Below are 22,962 nucleotides of genomic sequence, written 5' to 3'. Positions count from 1 at the left end.
AAGTAACCATTATCCGGGTTGGTTAATTGACCAGACTTTTTCGAAAAGAAGGAAAAAATTTCTAGAATGTTCTGACGATATTCTGGAAACAACAGAAAAGAAAGATATTTTTTGTTCTCTACCATATGTTCCAGGTTTGAGTGAAAAACTTAAAAGAATTTTACAAAATAATGGTTTAAAGGTAGCTTTAAGAGGTAGTAATACTTTGGCTAGTTTTTTAAATTCTGGAAAGGATCGGACTTCCGTAGAGCAACAAAGTGGGGTTTATAAAATTCCATGTACTTGTGGAAGCTCTTATGTGGGACGTACTAACCAGAATTTAAAAACGAGATTGCTACAGCATCATAATTCCATTTCATCGTCTTTAAAGCAAAATACCAAACCTGAAGATTTCACGTCGGCCCTCTCGGAGCATATCTTTAATTTTCCAAATCATTTTATTTTGTTTGAAAATGTTTCTTTGATTTCTAGGGACCAAGGTTTAAAGCAAACTTTCAGGGAAACAATCGAAATTAAAAAAATTCTATTCAAGAATAATTCCATAAACAGAGAAAAAGGTGAATTTGGATTGAACTAAATTTATGATAATTTACTGGGGTCAAATAAAGTAAATATCACTTCACCTAAGAGCTATGACCTCTGTCCACGTAATATGTCAGTTAATTCTAATAAACCGGAACCGAAAAGGTCAAAGAGATTTGCCTCGGCTGTTGCATTGAAAAAAAAAATAAGAGCAATAAACTATATGTAATTAGTTTATTAGGTATAAATTTTGTTTATTTTTATTCATGTCTTTTAGTTTTACTGCTGATGATGAACACTGTATATGTGTTCGAAATATCCAGTTAAATAATTTTATATTTCACTGTCAATAAAAAGGTATCATCCCTATTTTGAACTGTTTTACTTTCGAGTAGTAGGTGTTGGCTAAGCAATTGACTGCTTAGCCAACAGTCTCAAAAACAGGTTTAACAGCCGTAAAGGCATACTATGTAGTTCTGAAAGCCTTTCATCGACTAGTAAACCTCTTTATCTAGAAGATTTATAAGGTTTCAAAAATCTTCTTGAATTTTATCAAACTGATTAACTCGGAATAGGATGGAGCAGTTTAACAGCAGAATGGAACCAAGCCGAAAGAATAAAACATTCCCAAAAAATGCAATAGACGCCCTAAATGCTTGCAACAGTAGCCATTTCCCCAATGTGCATATTTTTGCTACGTTTCTTCCAGTTTCTTCCAGCACGGCTAAAAGGACTTTTTAAGCGTTAAGAAGAGTGAAAACATACCCAAGGAATTTAATGACAGAGACTCGGCTGAATGGCCTTGCAAGTTTAAATATTCACAGAGATGTTTCCTGCGACGCAGATAAGATGATTGATATTCTGGCAAAAAATGGGCCAAAGAAACTAAATTTCCTTTTAAGAAATAGAATCCTTTATTTTTCACGTTCTCTAATATAATATGATTATTTTGTTTATATTAAACATGTTTTTACAGCCAAACAGAATCCTTTATTTATATATATTCCACAAAATTTATATTTAATAAAATATATATTCTATAGAATTGTATATATTCCATATTAAATATTCCGTAAAAATATTGGATTTACAGTTTTGGTTTCACGTAATCCTAATCCGCCTAATCCTAGATTGGTAGTTCTAATCCGTTGTGTTTATGTAGAAAACTGGTATCTTAAATATTATTTGTGACAAATGGAATAAGCCATAAAAATATATATTCCATAAAATATATATTCCATAAAATTCTATATATTCCATAAAAATATTGAATTTGCACTTTTGGTTTCTCGTAATCCTAATCCGCCTAATTCTAGGTTTTTTGTCCTAATCCGTTGTGTTTATGTAGAAAACTGGTATCTTAAATATCCTTTCTGATAATTGGAATAAGCTCAGAGCATTACAAATGAAATAAAGCAGCCAAGATGTAACTTCGGGCATCTTTGAAGCTATTTGTTGAGCTTCATAATATCATTCTATTCATCATGCTCTGTGCATTATTTCACAGAAACTCTAAATGAATTTGGGAGTTTCCTCCAATATTTGATTTCAAAGCTTTATGTATGATCACCCTCTTACGAATACTTTGAAGACACAATTCAACTAACTTCTACCAGGAAGCACTCAACCAATTAACTGAAGACCACAGAGTCTTCTTGCGTTAATAACGGCAGTATTTTACCCTGCCCGCTCTATTTTGACCAAGGCCAAAGATAGAAGAAATTACTGACGCAGCGCACTCAAGTGAAGAAATATCCTGAGTTATTTAGAGATTAATATTCAAATTTTCAAACAAAACGTAGTTCTTTACTAGCGTCAGGCCATCACTGGCGGATCCAGTGGCGGGGGGTACGCCCACCCCCAAGATTTTTTTCTGGCGCCCCCTTTCCCTGTTCCTTTTTCTTTTTTTTTCACTGTATTTTTTAGAATAAATTTGTTAATTTGGTCAACTTTTGGCACTTTTTTCACATTCTCCCCCCCCCAGATTTTGATCATTGGAGCCCTTGTTACATTGGGCCTCTCCCAAAATTTGGATCTAGATCCACCCCTGTGGGCCATAGATCTGTGGTTTGGTAATGATAAATACAATATTGTCTATTATTAAAATTTGATTCTTTTGACAGTCATATTCATAGATACATATATAACGAATTGCCACATACCTTTTCTCGATCACTCAAAGTTAAAAACCTTCTTTTCTCTTCTTCCTCGGCCTCCTTTTCTGCATCTTTTATCTTTCTTTCTTCTAGCTTCTTTTTCATTTCCTTTTCTTTTTCTTTTCTCGCTATTTTCTGAAGTCGCCTTTTTTCAGCAAGCTTAGCAGCCTTTGCTTGCTCGGCTTCATCAGTAAGCGGAGAGGGAATTAGCGCCTTTGAAGTAAATAAATAAAACAATTAAGTAGAATAAAAAAAAATAAGGTGATTAAATACAAAAAAAAAATATGCTTCAATGAGGGCGTCCCCTTACACGATTGTCCAGTATCATTAAACAATAGTCCAACAGCTAAATAATACTCAAGCAATAGCAAAAGTCAGGCTATGATGTGGCTCCTAAATGCAGATACTGAAGAAATACCAATTATATAAATAAATGTTAAATTTCAAAAAAAAAAATCAAAGAAAAGTAAAGAAAGACAATACGACTTAAAGCGAACATAAATTATACTATTGCTATTGATTGTCCTTAGAGGGCTAAGTTTCTTGCTGTTTACATTAGAGTTTTAGTGTATAGCTCATACTTGTTATGCGCTCAATATTGATTAGGCTAAACTCCAGCCCAAATATTGGTAGGCTTAGGGTAGCAACTGTCTCCTCAGATGTAATTGTTTTTTGCTTTATGTTTTAACGTCGCTCTTTACTTTCATTTCAATAGACTTATTTTTATTTTTTATTAATTCTGTTTGTAAAATCCTATTCCATGTTATCCTAAATGTAAACGAACCAACCAAACTTAAAGGTTAATCATAGGCCTTTTCTGGCGTGTTCTAGCGACCAACAAAGATTTTGTTGATCCAATATTGTGGATGAAAACGACCTGCGATTGAAATCGTTGGTTGTCAAACTTGTCAATCAAATTTGATCGGGAAATTTCAAGAATGAATATCATGAAAAGAGAAATCACCAATGCAACAGCACAAACACAAAAAAAAAAGAAAAAAAAAGAGAGACAGAAGGAGAAAAGGAAGACTGTTTTCCTAAATTAGTGATTAATATAGACCAGCACTTGAATGAGGCCTTAACCCTACTCATCCATACAAATTTCAGAATTTGCCATAAAGCTTGTTAAGTTTATTATTAGTTTAATCTCTTACCAAAAATAATTACAAAAGACACTAGATATAGCAATTTTCTTTAAAATGAATCATTAAACAGCTCTCTATCATTTTTCCAGTGCCCATCTTGCGAAAATAAAAAATGCCGCCAATGCCGAATATCGTAGGTGGTTCAAGCCACTTTTCTTATTTTTCAAGCCACCATATTTTCTTTGTTGTTCAAGCCAAGAGACTGACGATTTCCTATGTAGGAGTTCCGGACAAGGCGGTTCTAATAGTGTACTTTGTGTTTCGATCCGACATTACTTTTAGAAGCTATGGTTGTTGTATTTCTTAGCATGGGACGTGATTGTCTCTTACTAGGCTGCTAAATACCACTGCAACCCGGATGAGACATGGGATGGTACTTTCTTTTGAATTGTCCACCTCTTTCCCCTCCAAAGGGCACTGAAGAAATATGCTCCTATTTAACTGAAACTTTCAGAGTTTAATTAGGCAGTGACAAGGTGTATAAAAAGTAAACGTTAAGCAGTAAATTTGGACTTAATTGAAAATAGTAAAAAATTATTCAGTTTATTTTGAAAACACTTCCCTTTATTTACGGTAATAATAAAGTTTACGTTTTTGCGTTAATTATTGTTGATCCGCAAGTTTGAATGAGTAAATCCGTTCCCTGATTGTTGATTATTATTCACCAAAAAAGGAGTTATGTCTTTTAACAGACCAAGAAAAACAAAAAATTACTGTACTACGCTTCCATGTTAAAGAATGTGCTTTAATTTCATTGGGTTGTTTTTGTGATGTCACATTTTTTTTAACCCAATGACAATATTTCCTTAAGCAAGCCGGTATAGCCCTATCTTTTTACCCTGTGCTGTGTTTACTGCTATTGCCAGAAATAACACAAACAACTGATTAGGTCCTTTGTATGAAATTTTATGCCTCTAAAAAAGGAAAAGTCTTTGATTCACAGGATTTTAGAAAAGTAAACTCTCTTGGGAAATTGGAAATTGTTAATAATTTCACTTATAATTCAACTAATAGTTCAATTGGTGATAATTTTATCACCATTATATAAAGTGTTTGAAAAAATTTTAAAAGAAAGGATTTCTAGCTATTTAGATAAAATAAATTTCTTTACCAAATATCAATTTGGATTTAGGGCAAACCCTTCGACAGAGCACGCAGTTGCAGCTCTTTCATTAGAAATAAATGATTGTTTAGATGATGATTTCCATGTGGCTACTGTTTTCTATGATATAAAAGAAAACATTTGGCACTTTAAATCATGAAATCTTCTTAACAAAATGATAAATTCCGGCATAAGAGGGAAAGTATTACAAATTATTAAATCATACCTGTGCGGACGCAAAATCCCAGTAGATGTCGGTGGAAAATGACTAATTTAAAAAGTCTTATTGATATTGGTGTCCCCCAAGGCTCAGTATTAAGCCCACTTTTATTTATGATTTATATTAATGATCTTCCACGAGATTTGCATGAGAATATTAGCCATGCAATTCTATTTGCAGATGATACAGCTATAACAGTTAAAGCTAGGGATTCATTGACATTGATAAAAAATCTGACTATAAGTGTTACCTCAGTAAATCGATGGTTTGTTTCCAATAATCTAGTACCAAATTTTACAAAAACTAATTTTATGGTTTTTGGTCGTTCAAAACGTGCCACTCGAGAGATTTCTTGTCAGGAGCTTCAGTTTGGTGACCAAAAAATTTGTAGGGTCCAATCATATCGCTATTTAGGAGTTTTTCTTGATCCCTTTTTGTCATTTCATAATCATATTGAGTATTTAAGATTAAAACTTGCTCAAAATATTGGGTCGATGTATCGTGTGAAGAATATTAATTACCACTCTCTAATTACTTCTTATTTGAATTACTGCTCAGTTGTATACCTTAATACATTTTGGAAGCATATAAAACCCTTACAGGTACTACAAAATAGGGCAATAAGAATACTTGGAAATTTCTTACATCGACCTTCAAAACTTGAAAATGTTTCGGAAATTAAAACATTATTCCTCTTCTTAAATTTGTTAGATTTAAATGATATACGAGTATTAGATACTTCCATATGGCATTTTCAAATCCAAAATTCTAAAAATTATTTCTATGACAAATCTCTGTTAATTTTACTTCCTCGTTCAGATTGTAGGAGATCTGGGATGTACCGAATTCCTTTTGTAAGTTCTGAAAGGTCAAGGTTTTCGATTAGGTACCAAATACCCTTCATTGCTAACAATTATAAGCTGAATGATAAAATTCTGATTGATCCGTCCCAAAAATCTCAATTAAATTTAAAAAAGCAAATATTAAAGATTGTTTGCTAAATTTTTGATTATTCACCATTGATGATGGAAAATTAAATTATTGATCTTCTTATTTGTATGTTTTGTTTTTCTGTCCCTGTGTCTGGGATGGCCTCCCACGCCCCTCCTGCCCGATATTTATTTATTTACTTATCCTTGTTACTTCTCTTTTATAAGTTTTTTCTATTTTGTTTGTCTTTTGCCGTGTTAAATTTTGGAATCATTATTACGATGAGATGTTGATGTTTTTTTCTATATTTTTGCGCTGTCCCAGCCTTACGAGCTCTGCTCTCTGTTGGGGCATAATACTGTTTTTGTATTTTTTAAGTTGAACAAAGAAAAAGTTGAAGTTGAAGTTGAGTAATAGGATTTTCGAGAAAGATCTACCGAGCGAAACGGAATACTATGTAGAGCAATTTAGATTCCAAAGAAGGGGGAAGAGGTGGAAATTGAAAAACCAATTTTAAATCTTTTTAACTACTGAATATCGTTTTTTAATTTGCACCATTTTATGCCATTGCCCATATTTTAGGTGGGAGAGAGGAGGGCTCAAACATGGACCCCCCACTTCCCGCACATAAGAATTTCAGCTAAACTTTTGAATTTTGGCCATTCTTTTATATAAGATTACAATATTCCGTAAGGAATATCAAAAAGGCCTTTCTTTTGGCTAAAACATTTTCAAGTACATAACTTGGTAGTGACAGGGGTGCGGTACATTGGTGTTGCAAATAGAATGCAAGAGTATATCAATAAAGCTTTCTCATTAAGTAATTTTTCTGGGTGATACCCTTGAGTTCCTGGGGATCCTGCAGACGACTTTATTAAGGGCAATCGCTAAGGCTTATGAAAATACCAATGAAGCAGCAGGGAAAGCAGAGCACTCCGGAAAGCAGTGTTTTGTTGTTGTTTTTGTTAGGGGACGAGAAAAGATTAATATTTATGTTTTTACACTTTGCTCTTAGTTGTTCCAGAATTTAGCTGACCCAGGCAGATACAATGGAAAATCTTTATCTAAGGTGTATTCATTTTTTACTCCCCCCCTCGGATACATTTCTTTTGGTTAACCTATTCTTCATAACAAAGATAGCCGGTCAATCTAATAATATTTCTTCTTTCTGTTCCGGGGTTATTATATCAACCACCGCGGTTTAGAAAGCAAAACCTCATATCTGTTTAGGATTTGCATAAAAACTTGCGGATCTTACAGGAGCAGAAAGATAGTTTTGCAGAAGCAACACTTTGGTGTTTGTTTCTTTCCTATCAATAAAAACGCTTTAGTTGCTAATCTCTCAAAACTTCGAAAAATGGCATTTTCCAGAAGAATGTTTTCTTCAAAAAATGCTGAGACGTTACTTGAAGATGGACTAAAAAAATCACTGTATTCTCTATTTCTTGCATGCTGTTTTTTTTTTTTTTTTTTTTTTTTTTTTTTTTTTTTTTTTTTTTTTTTTTTTTTTTTTTTTTTTTTTTTTTTTTTTTTTAATGCACTTTATATAGCTTAGGCGACCGGTACAAGCTAATGCTAACAAGTCTTAACGTATTAACGAATTACTTGCGAAAAACAAAAAATTAGAAAATATAAGACGGTCCATATCGCTTCATATGGAACGAGTTTCTGTAAAAACTTTGCAAGGGGCTAATTCAATTGAAAACTGAAAGTTCTAATGCTCTTTTTAAGAGTAAAAAATGATTGGAGGGCAATCATTCCCCCTCCCCTTCACCGTTTTTAGCTGTCCTCCTACGAAAGGTATTTGATAAAATTTTTTAGATAGACATTTTGTTCTAAAAGGTTCACGAGGGTTCCGCCTTCAAATTTATTGGTGGCTGATCCTTTTCCGTTCAAGTAACCATTTAAACTTATTTAAGAGTGCAACAATGCTATTTATAGTATTTTTCGGGATATTTTAGAGTCCTGGTATATTTATATTATATTATCTGCCGTTTATTTGTTTCTACTTTGAAGAGGGAGGACAGAAATAATCAGATTTTTTTTTTTTCCTTGGCACAAACTGGTGAGTGCTAGTACCAATTTCACACCTGGTTTTACTTTCAATTCTTTTTTAGGAGCCCTGTTAGTAATGTAGTGTCAACTCCATCTAATACACCAATGTATCTAAATACACCAATTGTATAGGTCACTGACAAAACAAAATTCAGTGATTAAGTGAAAAAGTTGGTCGTATCATACATACAAACATTTTTATACAAAAAAAAGGCAAGATACGACCCAAAGACGATTCTGAAATTATATCTACGAACGTTAGGATTGCTTTCATGCGTATGAAGCTACAGGACAAAACAGTTTTTTCTTGCCATAAATTAAAGGGAGTTGTTAGTTTTGCTAAATTGAAGGTTTGGACGAAAAAAGAGATAGGGCCAATTTTAAAATGAACTGCTGAAATTAATATTTATTTTAAATTTCGGCTGAGGAGTGAGAGAGTGAGAGTGAGAGAGAGAGAGAGAGAGAGAGAGAGAGAGAGAGAGAGAGAGAGAGAGAGAGAGAGAAGAGAGAGAGAGAGAGAGAGAGAGAGAGAGAGAGAGAGAGAGAGAGAGAGAGAGAGAGAGAGAGAGAGAGAGAGAGAGAGAGAGAGAGAGAGAGAGATACTTTTGCATAGTCATATTTCTCTGGGTGCACTCCATAAAACCTCCTAAAAGTATTTCTAGTCTCCTTATCAGCAGAAACAGAATATGCTGTTCTCCCTCGATAATCCAAAATTGCAGGATCTGAACCAGACTCTAGCAAATACCTGTAATATGGAAAGCAATTAAAAACTAAACATAGCCCAACATTACATTAGCCCCATTTAGTCTACTTTTCATATAGGAGCAACGGTGGTAACTGTCCCATAAACGACATAATGGGTTCTCTCATATTGTAATATACAGAAGCCCTTTTTTACAAGTCAGACATACCATTTCAGTTCTACGCATCGGCATCACCCAAATAGGACAGTGGCGTTGCCATGTTATCGACATCTAGCGAAGGAAGGGGTAAGAGAACATGCATAACTATTATCTTAATCAGAGTGGGAGAGAAGGAGGAGAAAAGAGGGAGAGATAGTCTGAGCCTAGTGTTCTCTGAGCTCCATAGGATCCATCCAGCTTTTTCCCTGTACAGTCAGTGCGAAACATTGCAAAAATATTTTGAAAAGTCAATCTGTATTGAGTCTGTATTGATAGTTTGGCTGTTCATGATGAAAAGACATCACCTTTCTAATATTCTAGGCTTATGAGAAACAGACTATAAACTATTTATAAGCTGAAATCGTGCACATTAAATGATATAAAATCCTAACTGAATTTAAGAAGAGTTAATTATATTAAGTTCATCCCTCCTATGAATACATAAATAATCTGATTGCCCAGCAATCCTGACACATTAACCAAACAATTTATTGTGCTGGAGAACAGAATATGAGACATGATTTATAGATTTAAATCCCTTACTTAATCAAATAATATTGAATTCTGGTTCTGTAGTTTGAAGAATTAAATTTTAATCAGTTTATCCTTCCTGTCAGCGTCCTACACAAATAATTTATTTGCTCGCCTGACCATAGCGAAAAGACATCAACTCAATAATCCAATGTTCTGGAGACTTGAATCTTACTTCGCATAGTTGGTAAGTTGCCTAAATTTCCAGCCAATCACTAATTATAGGGATTATATAAGAATCGGTTGATTTAATTAAAAAGTAATGAGTTTGATGCGGAATTTTGCTAAGTATAACCTGTATACTCTAAGGGATCGAGTTGAAACTTTCAGGATTTTTTTGGGGGGAAGGGGTTGTCCTCAAAAAAGAATATCAACTGTGATTATATGTCTGATGGTCAAGAGGCTCATTGGCTAGTATTAAAATATAGATTAAAATCACATATAACCAAAATACATAAAATGTACGAACAGGTATATGACTTTGCAAACGTTTAAAAACTAGCGTTTAACGTTTTTAATGTTTGCAAAGTCATCTGCTCTTAGATCTTATTGTCTCTATTAAAATTCCTTTTACTTCAGCACTTATGATCAGCGTAATCGGTATCAGCATAATAAACCACCTCAGAAGCCTCCAACTACCAGTTTTGGCTAAAATCAAGCACTGCTTTGTGAAATATTTACTTAATGTGTTTTGAATTTAAACAGCCGCACTTAGATCTTCATAATTCTTGATGATGAACGTTTAATCAACTTTATAAATAATCCCCGATCGATCATGTGTTGGAAGAGGTATAAGATATATAAAGGTGTGAATATTGTTGGCGGGGACACAAGGCCAAAAGCCTCTCTTTGATCCCTCAAATGATACTGATTGAATTAAAATGCAATCATTTCAATTATAATACAACCTTTCAATTAAAATACAAATAATCAAAAGAGGTGCAACATGCATAAATACACGAACATTGCTGGCACGGATACAGGTCCAACACCCTCACTTTCGGCCCTCAAATCACGCAGCTTAAAAATTCCTATTTTACAATCATTTTAGCAAGGTATAATATACCCAACTTTCATGTATTCATGTATCTATGAGCATCCTAAGTGAAATGGAAAATTTGCATAATTTGGACTCATTGCCCTTGGGCTGCACGGGTAATGTCAACCATACAGAATTTTTTTTGTCTCTTTCTGTTTTTCTGACTAAAATAACTAACTTCATATTTTAATTTGATGCCATTTGGAGATGTAGGAAATCCAAGGCCAAACCCATGTATGGTACCTGTGACCACTCTAGTCAAACAGTTCGTGGTAACGAACTGTAGTAAGGAGCGACCCGGCTCAATAGTAAACGAAACTCTAAAAAACGGAACTTCGATGCTAAAAGATATATCAAAATAATCGGATTTTTATGCTGATTTCAATTATATAAGTTTTATCAAATTTAGTCTTTGTCATCAAAAGTTACGAGCCTGAGAAAATTTGCCTTATTTTGGGAAATAGGGGGAAACACCCCCTAAAAGTCATAGGATCGTAACGAAAATCACACCATCGCATTCAGCGTATCAGAGAACCCTAGATAAAAAAATTTCAAGGTCCAATCTACAAAAATGTGGGATTTTGTATTTTTTGCCAGAAGACTAATCACGGGTGCGTGTTTATTTGTTTGTTTGTTTTTTTTTCCCAGGGGTCATCGTATCGACCAAGAGGTCTTAGAGTATTGCAAGAGGGCTCATTCTAACGGAAATGAGAAGTTACAGTGCCCTTTTTAAGTGACCGAAAAAAGTCAACGGATCAAAATTTTGAGATAGCCATTTTGTTCCGCATAGTCGAAAACCATACTAACTATGTCTTTGGGGATGACTTACCCCCCACAGTCCCTGGGGGAGGGGCTACAAGTTACTAACTTTGACCAATGTTTACATACAGTAATGGTTATTGGGAAGTGTACCGACGTTTTAAGGGAATTTTTTTGTTAGGTGTGGGGTTCAGGGGAGGGGGCTATATGGGAGGATCTTTCTTTGGAGGAATATTTCATGGGGGAAGAGAAATTCAATGAAAAGGGCACAGGATTTTCTAGCATTTAAAAAAAAAAACAATGAAAATATAAACATGAAAAAGTTTTTTCAATTGAAAGTAAGGAGAAGCATTAAAACTTAAAACAAACAGAGATTATTACGCATATGAGGGTTTCTAAAAATACTTTAGCATAAAGAGCGAGGTATTTACAAGGAGATAAATACTTCGCTCTTTATGCTAAATTATTTTTAGTAATTTCAACCATTTATTCTATGGCCTTTCTGATTCAGGGGTCATTTTCAAAGAATTGGGACAAAACTTTAGATTTAGTGTGAAGAGCGAGGTATTAACGAGGGGACCAACCCCCTCATATATATATAATCAAAAATATAAGAATATAAAAGTTTGTTACGTAAGTTAATTCTCAAGTTACGTATATTTTTTACTAATAGAAACGTTCGTTAAAAATTACTAAAGTTCTAGTTGCCTTTATAAGTAACCAAAAAATTGGAGGGCAACTAGGCCTCCTTCCCCACCCCTTATTTCTCAAAATCGTCTGATCAAAACTAAGAGAAAGCCATTTAGCCAAAAAAAGAATTAATAGCAAATTTCATTTTAATAATTTATATACGGAGAGCCAAAATCAGACATGCGTTAATTCAAAAACTTTCAGAAATTAAATAAAAAAAAACAAGTTTTTTTTTAGCTGAAAGTAAGGAGCGACATTAAAACTAAAACGAACAGAAATTACTTCTTATATGAAAGGGACTTTTCCTCCTCGACACCCCGCTCCTTGCGCTAAAGTTTGATTCTTTCTCGCAACTCTACTTCTTAAAACAATAAAAACTTTAGCGTAAATAGCGGGGTGTCGAGGAGGAAAAGTCCCTTTCATATAAGGAGTAATTTCTGTTCGTTTTAAGTTTTAATGTCGCTCCTTACTTTCATTTCAAAAAACTTGTTTTTTTATTTAATTCTTAAAAGACCAGCAAAATTTAATACACGATCCGATGAGCCCTCATACCCGTTTTTAAGACAACTCGTAATAATAACTTACCCATTAATGATTTTCATTTGTTTGAAAGTCATGTGCGAATCTCCCAACTTGCAAATCTTTGAACAAAAAATTACTAAGCAACATATAAAGTTTCTCATATTTTAAGGCTAATCTATAAAATTATAAGATTAAAGACCGGACGCTAGTTAATTCAACTTCGACAAAGGTTGTCTTCTCCCATACGAAGCTGCAACATATAATAGTGCAATGACTTTCTCCCCTTTCTCCTACTTAGTAACTACCCCTTGGAGAAAGCGAGGAAAGGTATAAAAATCAAAAGAGGTTAAATGATTAAACTCCAAAAATGAGGCTAAATGAGGAAACCATGTTCCTTATGCATTGCTCCATTACGTGATGCATGCACAATATTCATCTCGCTTTCTCCTACTTACCAGCTCCTCCTTTGAAAATGTATTTTATGAACTCTTTAAATGATTAAACTTCAAAAATGAGGCTAAATGAGGAAACCATCTTCATTATGCATGGCTCCATTATGTGATGTATGTAGAACATTCATCTCTCTTTCTCCTATTTAGCAGCTCCTCCTTTGAAGGAGTGAGGAAAAGTAGAAGAAAAGAAGTCGTCTCAATGACTCAACTTACCACAAAGGTTGTCTTCTCCCATAAATAGCTGCATAATGCAACAGTGTTAAGCCTTCATCTCCCCTTCTTCTGCTTAGCACATTCTCCTTTGTTATTTGCTCACCATCAACCTGTAAATCAACAATAGCACTATCAAGTTGCACAAAATACTCATTAAAATCATCATCATTGTTCTCTTTAAGTGCAGTCACAATCTTGTCTATAATCTTGGATTCGTTGTCAAACAACTCTATTTCTTCCATTTCTTTAATCAAAGTTTGTGGCGATTTCTTCTTTGGTTTGATTGGCTTTTTCTTTGGTGAGGGTATGTAGTCAATATCAATAGGATCTTCCAGTAGGGGTAGAGATTGTTGAATAGGTGAACTTGATTCAGCAAGAGAGGGAGTGATTTTCTGTTTTATTTCTTTCTTCATCATCAGCTCAATCTCTATCATGTCTTCAACTTCCTTTCGATCTAGAATTAATTTTGGGAGTAAATTTAGGTACTCAATTTGTCTTGACAACTGTATCACAAGAGGAAAAAAAACGAAGAAATGTTATTCACGGCTATATTAAAACCATTAGGGCGGGGTGCATTGTTATATAAGTAAATATGGTATTTGGAAAGAGCATAAAATATTTAAATTAACTAATAAATAAATTAATTTTTGGAAAGAGGATAAAATAATTAAATTAATTAATAAATAAATAAATTAAATTAATTTAAGACTCTAAATTTATCCCTATAACTGCTCCCTTTTATTTCCAACTGCTTTCTTTCAAGGAAAACTTGAAAGGCAGGCAAGGGCTTAAAACTAAGACAAAAGAAAATGAATTTTTCAGTTATATTTATTTCTTTTCTCTTTTTATTGATATTTTTTTCAACTTGAATTTAAAAACGAATCTTTTTTCCAATGTACAAGTGGAAAAATGAAAGAGTTTCATCATTATTTAATCAGGATGATTTAAATTTATATTCACATCTAACAACTATTCATTTTTCTTCCGTACTTTAAATTTTTTAGCTATATAAAAAAAAGAATAAAAACAAAAAGCAAAAAAATGCCAAATGCCCCTTATTTTACACACACATACAGAAAAAGAAAGAAAAGATGACATGATTTTCAATTTCCTGATCGGTAGCAATTAACAATATTAACCAAAAATATCGCATTTACAAGTAAAAATAAATAAATTACAATGTTAGTTTATTGGGAAGTGTCTGTAGCAATGAAGAAAATACGTTCATTTCTGTAAACCAATGTACCAAAGGCTTACAATCAATGATCTGCCCGGCTATTCGGATGGTCGAGTATCAGGTTCCAAATTTCGGAAAACGGCTTTTGTAGGCTTTAGTCTTTTTAAGGCGTTAGGCTTTTTTTGGTCGGCAGAAAGTAAAATATTGGGAATATATTGTTTTTGGTTAAAGGCAGCGTTTGTGAAATAAAGAAATTGACATTAGACCATTTAATGTGTGCAGATGGATACAGAATTTGATTAAAGGCAAAACAAAGGGGAGGGGTCCTTCCACTTTGTAAATGAGCACTTTCAAATTTTAACATTCGTAAGTCTATCCTGTTCTGTCGACTTCAGGTAGGAGATCGACTTCAACTTTCAAGAACACTTTTTTAGTGGGGGGAAGAGCATGATGCATTGCTTCAATCCTCATGAGAGCATAAGGCACAAACGTTTTTATTTTTTATGCTTGTCCTTCAAAAGAATGGATTGGTGCACTGGATTCAGAACCCTTTGTCTTAGAGGGCGAGGGTTTGAATCCTAGCATACCCAATTATTTAGTTTGGGACGGGAGTCAGTGGCGTGACTCTTTAAGCTCAGCCAAGGTCGACCACGCTCTAAATGGGTACCTGGAGAAATCTGGGGAAGTTAGACAGGAAGGGTGTGCGAAAGCACAGAATGGTTGGCCCCCAGCCCCTCATTGCACTTCCTGGCAGGCCAAGAAACGGAGATCAGCACCACCGGTAGGGACTGTAAAGTTTAATGCCTTATTTACCTTACCTTTACCTTCAACAGATGTCACTGCTAGTGTTTCCACCAAGCATCAATTGCAAATTTAACAATTAAAGATTTCACCTCAGGTCACCTATCTCTGAACTAACGATTTCAACGCACCATGAATATTTAGAATAGTTTATGACACCCATTTAACTTAATTTTTTTTTAACTTGCAGACAGAACCAAGAGCAATACCATGTAATACCAAGTGTAATACAATTTCCTGAATCGTCAATAATTCAAAATGTTGACCAATTGAATTTTATATAGAAATAATATTGAATATTTCTCCGTAGTTTCTGGGAAACAAGGGATGAATTTTATAAGTGCAATCCCTCAGTACGTTAGTTAAATTAAACTAGGTCAAGTTTCGTCGCATAATACTACGCCCACTAAGCATTTCTACTCTTTTATTCAGAGCGGTTGATTCAAAACGTATAACTTTTAACATTAAACCAGCCTGTCACAACATTGAAAACACAGACAATAAAAACCAAAACAATGAATTTAGCAACACATTTTATCTTTTTAGTTTTGTGTTTCTTTTTCTTTCTTTTTTCGTGGTATGTTTTTTCTTTTTCTTTTTTTGTTAGTTATTTATTATGCTATTTTTGGTGCGTTTAGAAAATTGTTAAATTTTACTACTGCACGCCAACAAAAACATATGTTTTTCCATCAGTGCAGTATATGTAAAATGTAAAGAGTTATAATTGTGTTTATTAATAAAGTAAACATCAGAAAATCAGCGAAATGCAAAGCAAAAAATCAGTAGTTAACATCAATAGATATGCCTTAGAGTAGAATTTATGTTATTAGTGAGGGGGAGTCCACTTTAACCACCATTTGTGCATATCAGAACCCAAAGGTTCCCCGACTCTAGGCATACTTCCGTCATGCTTGGCACGCGCCACAACGTGTTCGTGCTTAGTGAGGGTCGGTGCTCCCTAAGTTAATAAATATGAATGATTGACATCAATAAATTATTTTTCTTTTAAGTTGATTTTATGCATTTTAAAGCTGATTCATTTTTAACTACTCACTTAAAACTATATAGCCAACAAGCCATCTTAAAGGACAAGAGCTGAGAGATCATAAGGCACTTGTGACGAGGTCTGAAGAGCCAAGAGCTCATATGGCATGAGCTCTTGCAAAATTCTAAGATTCAATAGATTGATTTAAAAGGAAAACCACAGGCTTAATGCCCGTCGGGATTTAAAATAAGAGCTCTGAGACACGAGGTCATTCTAGATATCAAAATTCATTCAGATCCAATCACCCGCTCGTAATTAAAAATGCCTCACTTTTTCTAATTTTTCCTCTCCCTTCAGCCCCCCAGATGGTCGAGTCGGGGAAAACGACTTAATCAAGTCAATTTGTGCAGGTCCCTGACACGCCTACCGATTTTCATCGTCCTAGCACGTCCAGAAGCACTGAACTCGCCAAAGTACTGGAAATCCCCCCAACTCCCCCAAAGAGAGTGGAACCGTTCCATTTATGTCAATCACGTATCTAGAACTTGTGCTTATTCTTCCCATCAAGTTTCATCCCGATATTTCCACTCTAAGCGTTTTCCAAGATTTAGGTTTCCCCCCTCCAACACCCTATGTCCCCGGAGCCGATTCGAATTGAAAATGGAGCATCTGAGACATAAGATCTTTCTATATGTCAAGTTCCATTAAGATCCGATCACCCATTCGTAAGATAAAGATACCTCAATTTTTACGTTAACCAAAATTTTCGGTTTCCCCCTCCAATTCCTCCCAATGTCACTGGATCTGGTTGGGATAAAAAATAAGAGCTCAGAGGCACAAGATCCTTCTAAATATCAAATTTCATTAAGATCGGATCACCCGTTCGTAAGTTACAGATACCTCATTTTTCTAATTTTCCCGAATTAGCCCCCTCCCCAACTCCCCCAAAGAGAGCGTATCCGGTCCGGTTATGTCAGTCATGTATCTTGGATTTTTGCTTATTCTTCCTACCAAGTTTCATCCTGATCTTTCCACTCAAAGCGTTTTCCAAGATTTCGCACCTCCCCCCCCCTAACTCCCCCAATGACACTGGATCCGGTTGAGGTTAAAAATAATATATCTCTGTTACGAGGCCCTTCTAAATATGAAATTTCATTAAGATTCGATCACTTCTTCGTAAGTTAAAAATACCTCATCTTTTCCAATTTTTCAGAATTAACCCTCCCCCCAACTCTCCCAAAGAGAGCGGATCCGTTTCGGGTACATAAATCACGTATCTAGGACTTGTGCTTATTTTTCCCACCAAGCTTCATCCCGATCCCTCTACTCTAAGCGTTTTCCAAGATTTTAGGTTTCTCCCTCCAACTCCCCCTATTGCCACCGGATCCGATTGGGATTTAATATAAGAGCTCTGAGACACGATATCCTTCTAATTATCAAATTTCATTAAGATCCGATCACCCGTTCGCAAGTTAAAAATACATTATTTTTCCTAGTTTTTCCGAATTAAACGTTCCCTCACCCCCCCTCCGGATGGCCGAATCGAGGAAACGAATCTGTTCGTTATTTATAAGCTAATCTGTTCTGGTCCCTGATACGCCTGCCAAATTTCATCGTCCTAGCTTATCTGGAAGTGCCTAAACTAGCAAAACCAGGACAGACAGACCGACAGAATTTGCATCGCTATATGTCACTTGGCAATTACCAAGTGCCATAAAAACTTGGAGTTTCAGAGTGACTTGGATTGTCAATAAAAAACAAAGCCCCGAGGCGTATAGGAATATGTATAATAAACTGCCTATCATCTATTTTAATATTAGTCAGTTGTCGCTAGAGTCAACAGCACAAACGATTCGAGAAACACGGTTAATATAAATTTGTTGAGAGAGAAGTTGAGAAAGTCCTATGAACTTGTTTCTAGAGTTAAAGGCCAATTTGAAAAAAAAAAAAAATACTTGGTCGGCTTTATAACTGGTTTTTTGCTCCCCATGTATTTTTTTGGTGCCTTCATGGAAGTTTTTTACCACGTCAGAATGTCAACAAATTCGGTCTGTCTTTTTCAAATTTTGTAAGCATTTTCTCCGTGTTCCTATTTGATCTCGAAACAGTTATATTTCCAAACGTTACGGAGTTTATGAGATATATGATAAAATGGAAGCATCAGAAGGCAGATTCAGACAGCGATCTGAATCAGTCATAGATTTTCCGTTTTGGTGTATTAATCGTTTGTAGTCATTAGTGTATTTTTTAGTGTTTGCAATGAGAAGTGTTCTTATTATGAATATTTCTTTCTCAACATTCGTCTAAGTACATTTTTGTATGTATAGAAGGTTCAAATATATTATTATTCAACACAAATTCTGACATTCAAATAAAGAAGATGAACAGAAACATAAATCTGAAATGAACAGACGGATATAGAATTCAGGAAAGCAGCAAAAAAGTCAGAATCTGTTTCTCCATTCTTTTCTTAGTGACTTTTGTAAGCTTACTTACCTAGTACTTCCACTGTTGTCAATTCCTTGAAAACCCTCTTCACCTCAGCAAAAGTCGCCCGACGAGTTGGAATAGGTATACTTCTCAGTCTTTCATCTAATTTATTTAGTATTGGATTCTTTCCTCCAAACAGCAAGGCATTATTCGAGCTAACTGCACGAAACAGAATTAAATTACAAGCTGCTAATTTCTCCCTCCAGTCCATCATTAACTCAGTTATGTGTTGCGCAAATGCTGCCTCGTTATATCGCCTAAGGCTGGCACCAGCTGATTTGGGATGGGAGCCACCAGATTTCGAATCGCGAGATGATTGACTACCACCCTGTTTTGCTCGGACGGTATAACTGTGAAATGTTTTATGTTCAACGGGAATACCATCTATAAATAGATAAATCTATAAATAGAGCTATATATAAATAGATCTATAAAATCTATAGAGAAAATCTAGGAAAAGAGAAAATAAGTCAATCCGTACATATATGGTAAATTAATTCATGTGCAAAGTATTCAAATGGTTAAAAACATGGTTAATCCACGGTTAAACATGGTCAATCCGTACATTTATGGCAAATTAATTCATGTCCAAAGGATTAAAATGGTTAAAAACATGGTTAATCCATGGTTAAACATGGCCAATCCATACATTTATGGTAAATTAATTCATGTTCAAAATGATTAAAATGGTTAAAAATCTTAGTGTTTGAAAATAGTGCATGTACACTGTTTATTTTTCTGCCTACAATTTCTAAACAAAGGCATAAAATTAATATTTGTGAAATTAAATAATTATTATGGTTTATGAAAACCATTTCTCCTAGAAACTAAGAAATATTTCTCCTACTCACAAATTAACCTCGCATGTAAAAAAAAAAAAAAAAAAAAACTTTATTCGAAACCGTTAGATTAAGTCCATGGGAGGTAAACCGCTTCTCCTTCATACTATTAGTAATGTCCTTCTCTCTCGAAAAGATTGTCTCATCATATAAAATGTTAGAGCTATCATTGTCACCCCTAGGGTTATAGAAAAGCTTAAGGTTATTGTCTTACTGAAAAGGGAAATAGACACTTACTGTATCCGCATAATTTTCATAATATTTTGATTGGAATTAAAAAATGACGGATTTTGGCATTCATGGAAATGACAAATCTGTTCATATTGAGGTAAACCATATATAGAGGTAAATCGCTTCTTCTTCATTCTATTGGTAATGCCCCTCCCTCCCTCTCGAACAGAGATCTTAGATACGGTTTTGCATCTGAAACAATTGCGGAAAACTACGCCGAGTTTGAACATTCTTTTGTAATGTGTGCAAGACCGTACCCAGGGGGAGGTTAGGAGGCTCCCCCCTGAAATGTTTGTCCGGCTCATAAACACGTAATAAAAATGGATACAAGCAAATTGTCAAAAACTAAATTGTAAAAGCAAATTGTCTTGCATCAATTCAGCTGAAACTTTGAGCATTTTACCGTCTCTGGCAGAATCAGATAATCATTTCATTATTATCTAGCCTAAAACAAACAAAATCTCTCTCTCGTCGTTGACATGTTTTTAAATTTTAATGTACAAAGGCATATTCTTACCACTAAAAATAGCCGCAGCGAAGTGGCCACCTCCTAGCATAATAACAGCACAAGTAAAGGGTGATGGTTTCATATCCTTCAAAGTTGCCAAGCAAGCCTCATTCACGTCACCCTGGAACAAAAACTTGGTTGACATATTTGCAACTGAAGGTGACAACTGAAGGTGGCTACCCATCACAAAAGAACAATCTAAATCAGGCAATAGCGATTTCTATCACGCTGGTTTCAGAGCGTTCCAAATGTAGATGGCTTAAAAAACCATATGGTCTTGCCATAACAAATATATCAAAAACAGAAGAAACAGAATACTGTTTTGCTGCAACAATGAGAAAACAACCCTAAAATAAAACAATATTACAGTAACCGACTCTCATCCAACAATGACCGAAATCTTTGAAGTAGTTTTAATTTGGGTTGCCACTGGAAATGGGTCTCAAATGTGTTCCTAAAATATTCACTTCTCTTTTACTCCTCTTTGTTCAATGTAGTAACGAAGTATCATCCAGATATTCGATTGTTTATATATTAATTACAAATAACTGTATTTAAACGGAGTTCAATCAACAATATGTTTCTATTTCTTTCTTTGTTGTAAACATAATTAGAGTGATTCTAGTTTGTGTTTTCTCCCTGTGCTGTTGTTTTTCGTTTTCTTTCTTTGCTGTTGTTTTTTTTTTGTTCTTTTTCCTGTGTTAGTGTTTTTTTTATTCTTTTTGCTGTGCTAGTGTATTTTCTTCTTTTAGTTGTGCTGGTGTTTTTTTTTTGGGAAGGGGAGAGATGATTATTTTCTAAATTCTAATATTCTGATGTGTGCTGTGAATACTGTTTTGTTTGGTCTTATGTGCCTCATAATAAAACTTATTATTATCATAATCTTTGTTGTTGTTAGGAGTTCAAGTCTTTAACTATTTAGTTTTAAGTGCAAGTACAGTAACACCCTCTTATTCATTAACTTCTATATTTTATCTTGTGTACCCTTTCAATCTAACAAGCGGTAGGAGCAGTACTGGTAATTTTCGTGTGATTTTTTGTTACTAACTGTGTTTGAAGTTTTGAATATTTTTGCATTCTTTATTATTCGGTATCCTAAAGTATTTTGTACTTTTTTGCATTTTTTGAAAAAAAAGAAAAAGGAATTGAAATCAAACATAAATCAACAAAAGGATACTATTCAAATAAAAAGTACTTAGTTTACAGGGACGTACACAGGGATTTTTTTTCGGGGGGGGGCAAAACCTTCGAAACAACAGATATAAAGTAGCACTTTTTTTATTTGGTATTACAAAAAGCACGTATATCGGAAAATACAGATTAAGTTTGATCTGTAGTATTATAGCGGACGGGGGGAAGAAGGAGACTGAAGCCTCAAAAGTACGTTTTAGGCTCAGGTTATGTTCATAACGATTTAGGACCAGTGATTAATCTATTATATCCCACTGAAAGGTAAATTTTACGGTTAACAGTGCTATATGGGTGCTGTGGGGGGGTAGTTCTTCTATTGCAAAATAACGTAGATTTTAATGAAAAATGATAGTCTCCAAAATTGATCCATTAAAAGCTATATTTTATCTTGAAAAGGGGGGGAGGGATAAACACCCTAATATCAAGGATAATTCTATTTTGCTGTGGTAGCAAACTCTCTTTACAAAAAAAAAAAAAACAATACAATTGCTAATTACTTCAAAGATGGGTTAATAATTGGGCAGTGACTTGACCGGATAATTGCATGCTGTTAAATCCCCCAAAAAAGGCTTCACACATGTATCTATATTCTTAATGAATGTCCTACTTTTGCCAGAAATTCCAAGAAACCATGGGGAAATTAAACATTTTAAAAAAATTTTTTTGGGGGGGGCGGGCCCGAAGGACCCCCCCCCCCCTACGTACGTGCCAGTTAGTATAGATTAAGACTAGTGTAAAGGGGTACAAGCCAATATTTCAGAACCGGTGCATGCCGAAAAATCAAGTAACAAAAATTAAATAAAAATAGTCATAATTATAGTTTTAAATATTCAAAACTACGAAATTCCTCAGCGTTAAGGGGACACATATCTCTCCTCAAAAGAGGCTGGGTAGTCCCCTTAGAACCTCGTAGGTTACCACCAATAAAGTATTATATATTTTGAATATATAAGGAAAATGACGCGATTTATTGAAGAATACTCAAATAAAAGCCTAGGATTTACCGTCCGATAAGAAAGTATTCAAGTCTAAGGATACAAGTTAAGCAACGTTAAACAAAAAACTGAAACATAATAGGAAGTAACATACATAGATGATAAAAACACAAACACTATTAAAAAAAGAAGAAAACGAAAGAAATTTCTATCCGATAAATTATAACTGTTGTTACTAAATACATACGATGTTCTGATTCAAACACAATACAAGTCCAGACAAATTCAAGAAAAGAAAATTTCTTAGCCCTCACTGTCTGAAAGTTTAACCCAATCTTATTATTAATGGAAAGGTAGCGTGGCCTAAGGAATTATAGAGTGGCAGCGTGACCGAAGGTTGGATATTTTATGTAGTTAAAAAGCTTATATTTGGAGCAAGAGGTATTTTGGAGCAAGATGATATAGTTATTTTTGAAGACCACACTGCCTTTCCTTGGCGTATAAAAAACTGTTCAAATAGAGATAAATCATTTTATTAGACACTGAAAAACAAGGATAAGAATTCTG

The 22,962-nt window shown here is 34.4% G+C and overlaps 1 protein-coding gene across 1 annotated transcript in view; it reads right to left on the bottom strand.

Moving 5' to 3' along the window:
- LOC136025073 (tRNA endonuclease ANKZF1-like) overlaps nt 1–22,962 on the bottom strand; it is a 54,415-nt gene that overhangs the window by 8,850 nt on the left and 22,603 nt on the right. The window contains exons 5-9 of the mRNA XM_065700781.1: nt 20,279–20,390; nt 18,698–19,075; nt 13,239–13,692; nt 8,734–8,875; nt 2,685–2,891 (exon numbers count right to left, since the gene is read on the bottom strand). Coding sequence (XP_065556853.1) covers nt 2,685–2,891; nt 8,734–8,875; nt 13,239–13,692; nt 18,698–19,075; nt 20,279–20,390 — 1,293 coding nt within the window. The remainder of the gene's footprint in view (nt 1–2,684; nt 2,892–8,733; nt 8,876–13,238; nt 13,693–18,697; nt 19,076–20,278; nt 20,391–22,962) is intronic.

Source organism: Artemia franciscana, chromosome 1, assembly GCF_032884065.1.
Source record: "Artemia franciscana chromosome 1, ASM3288406v1, whole genome shotgun sequence".
Taxonomy (NCBI): Eukaryota; Metazoa; Arthropoda; class Branchiopoda; order Anostraca; family Artemiidae; genus Artemia; species Artemia franciscana.
This window is presented reverse-complemented; position numbering and strand designations above follow the sequence as displayed.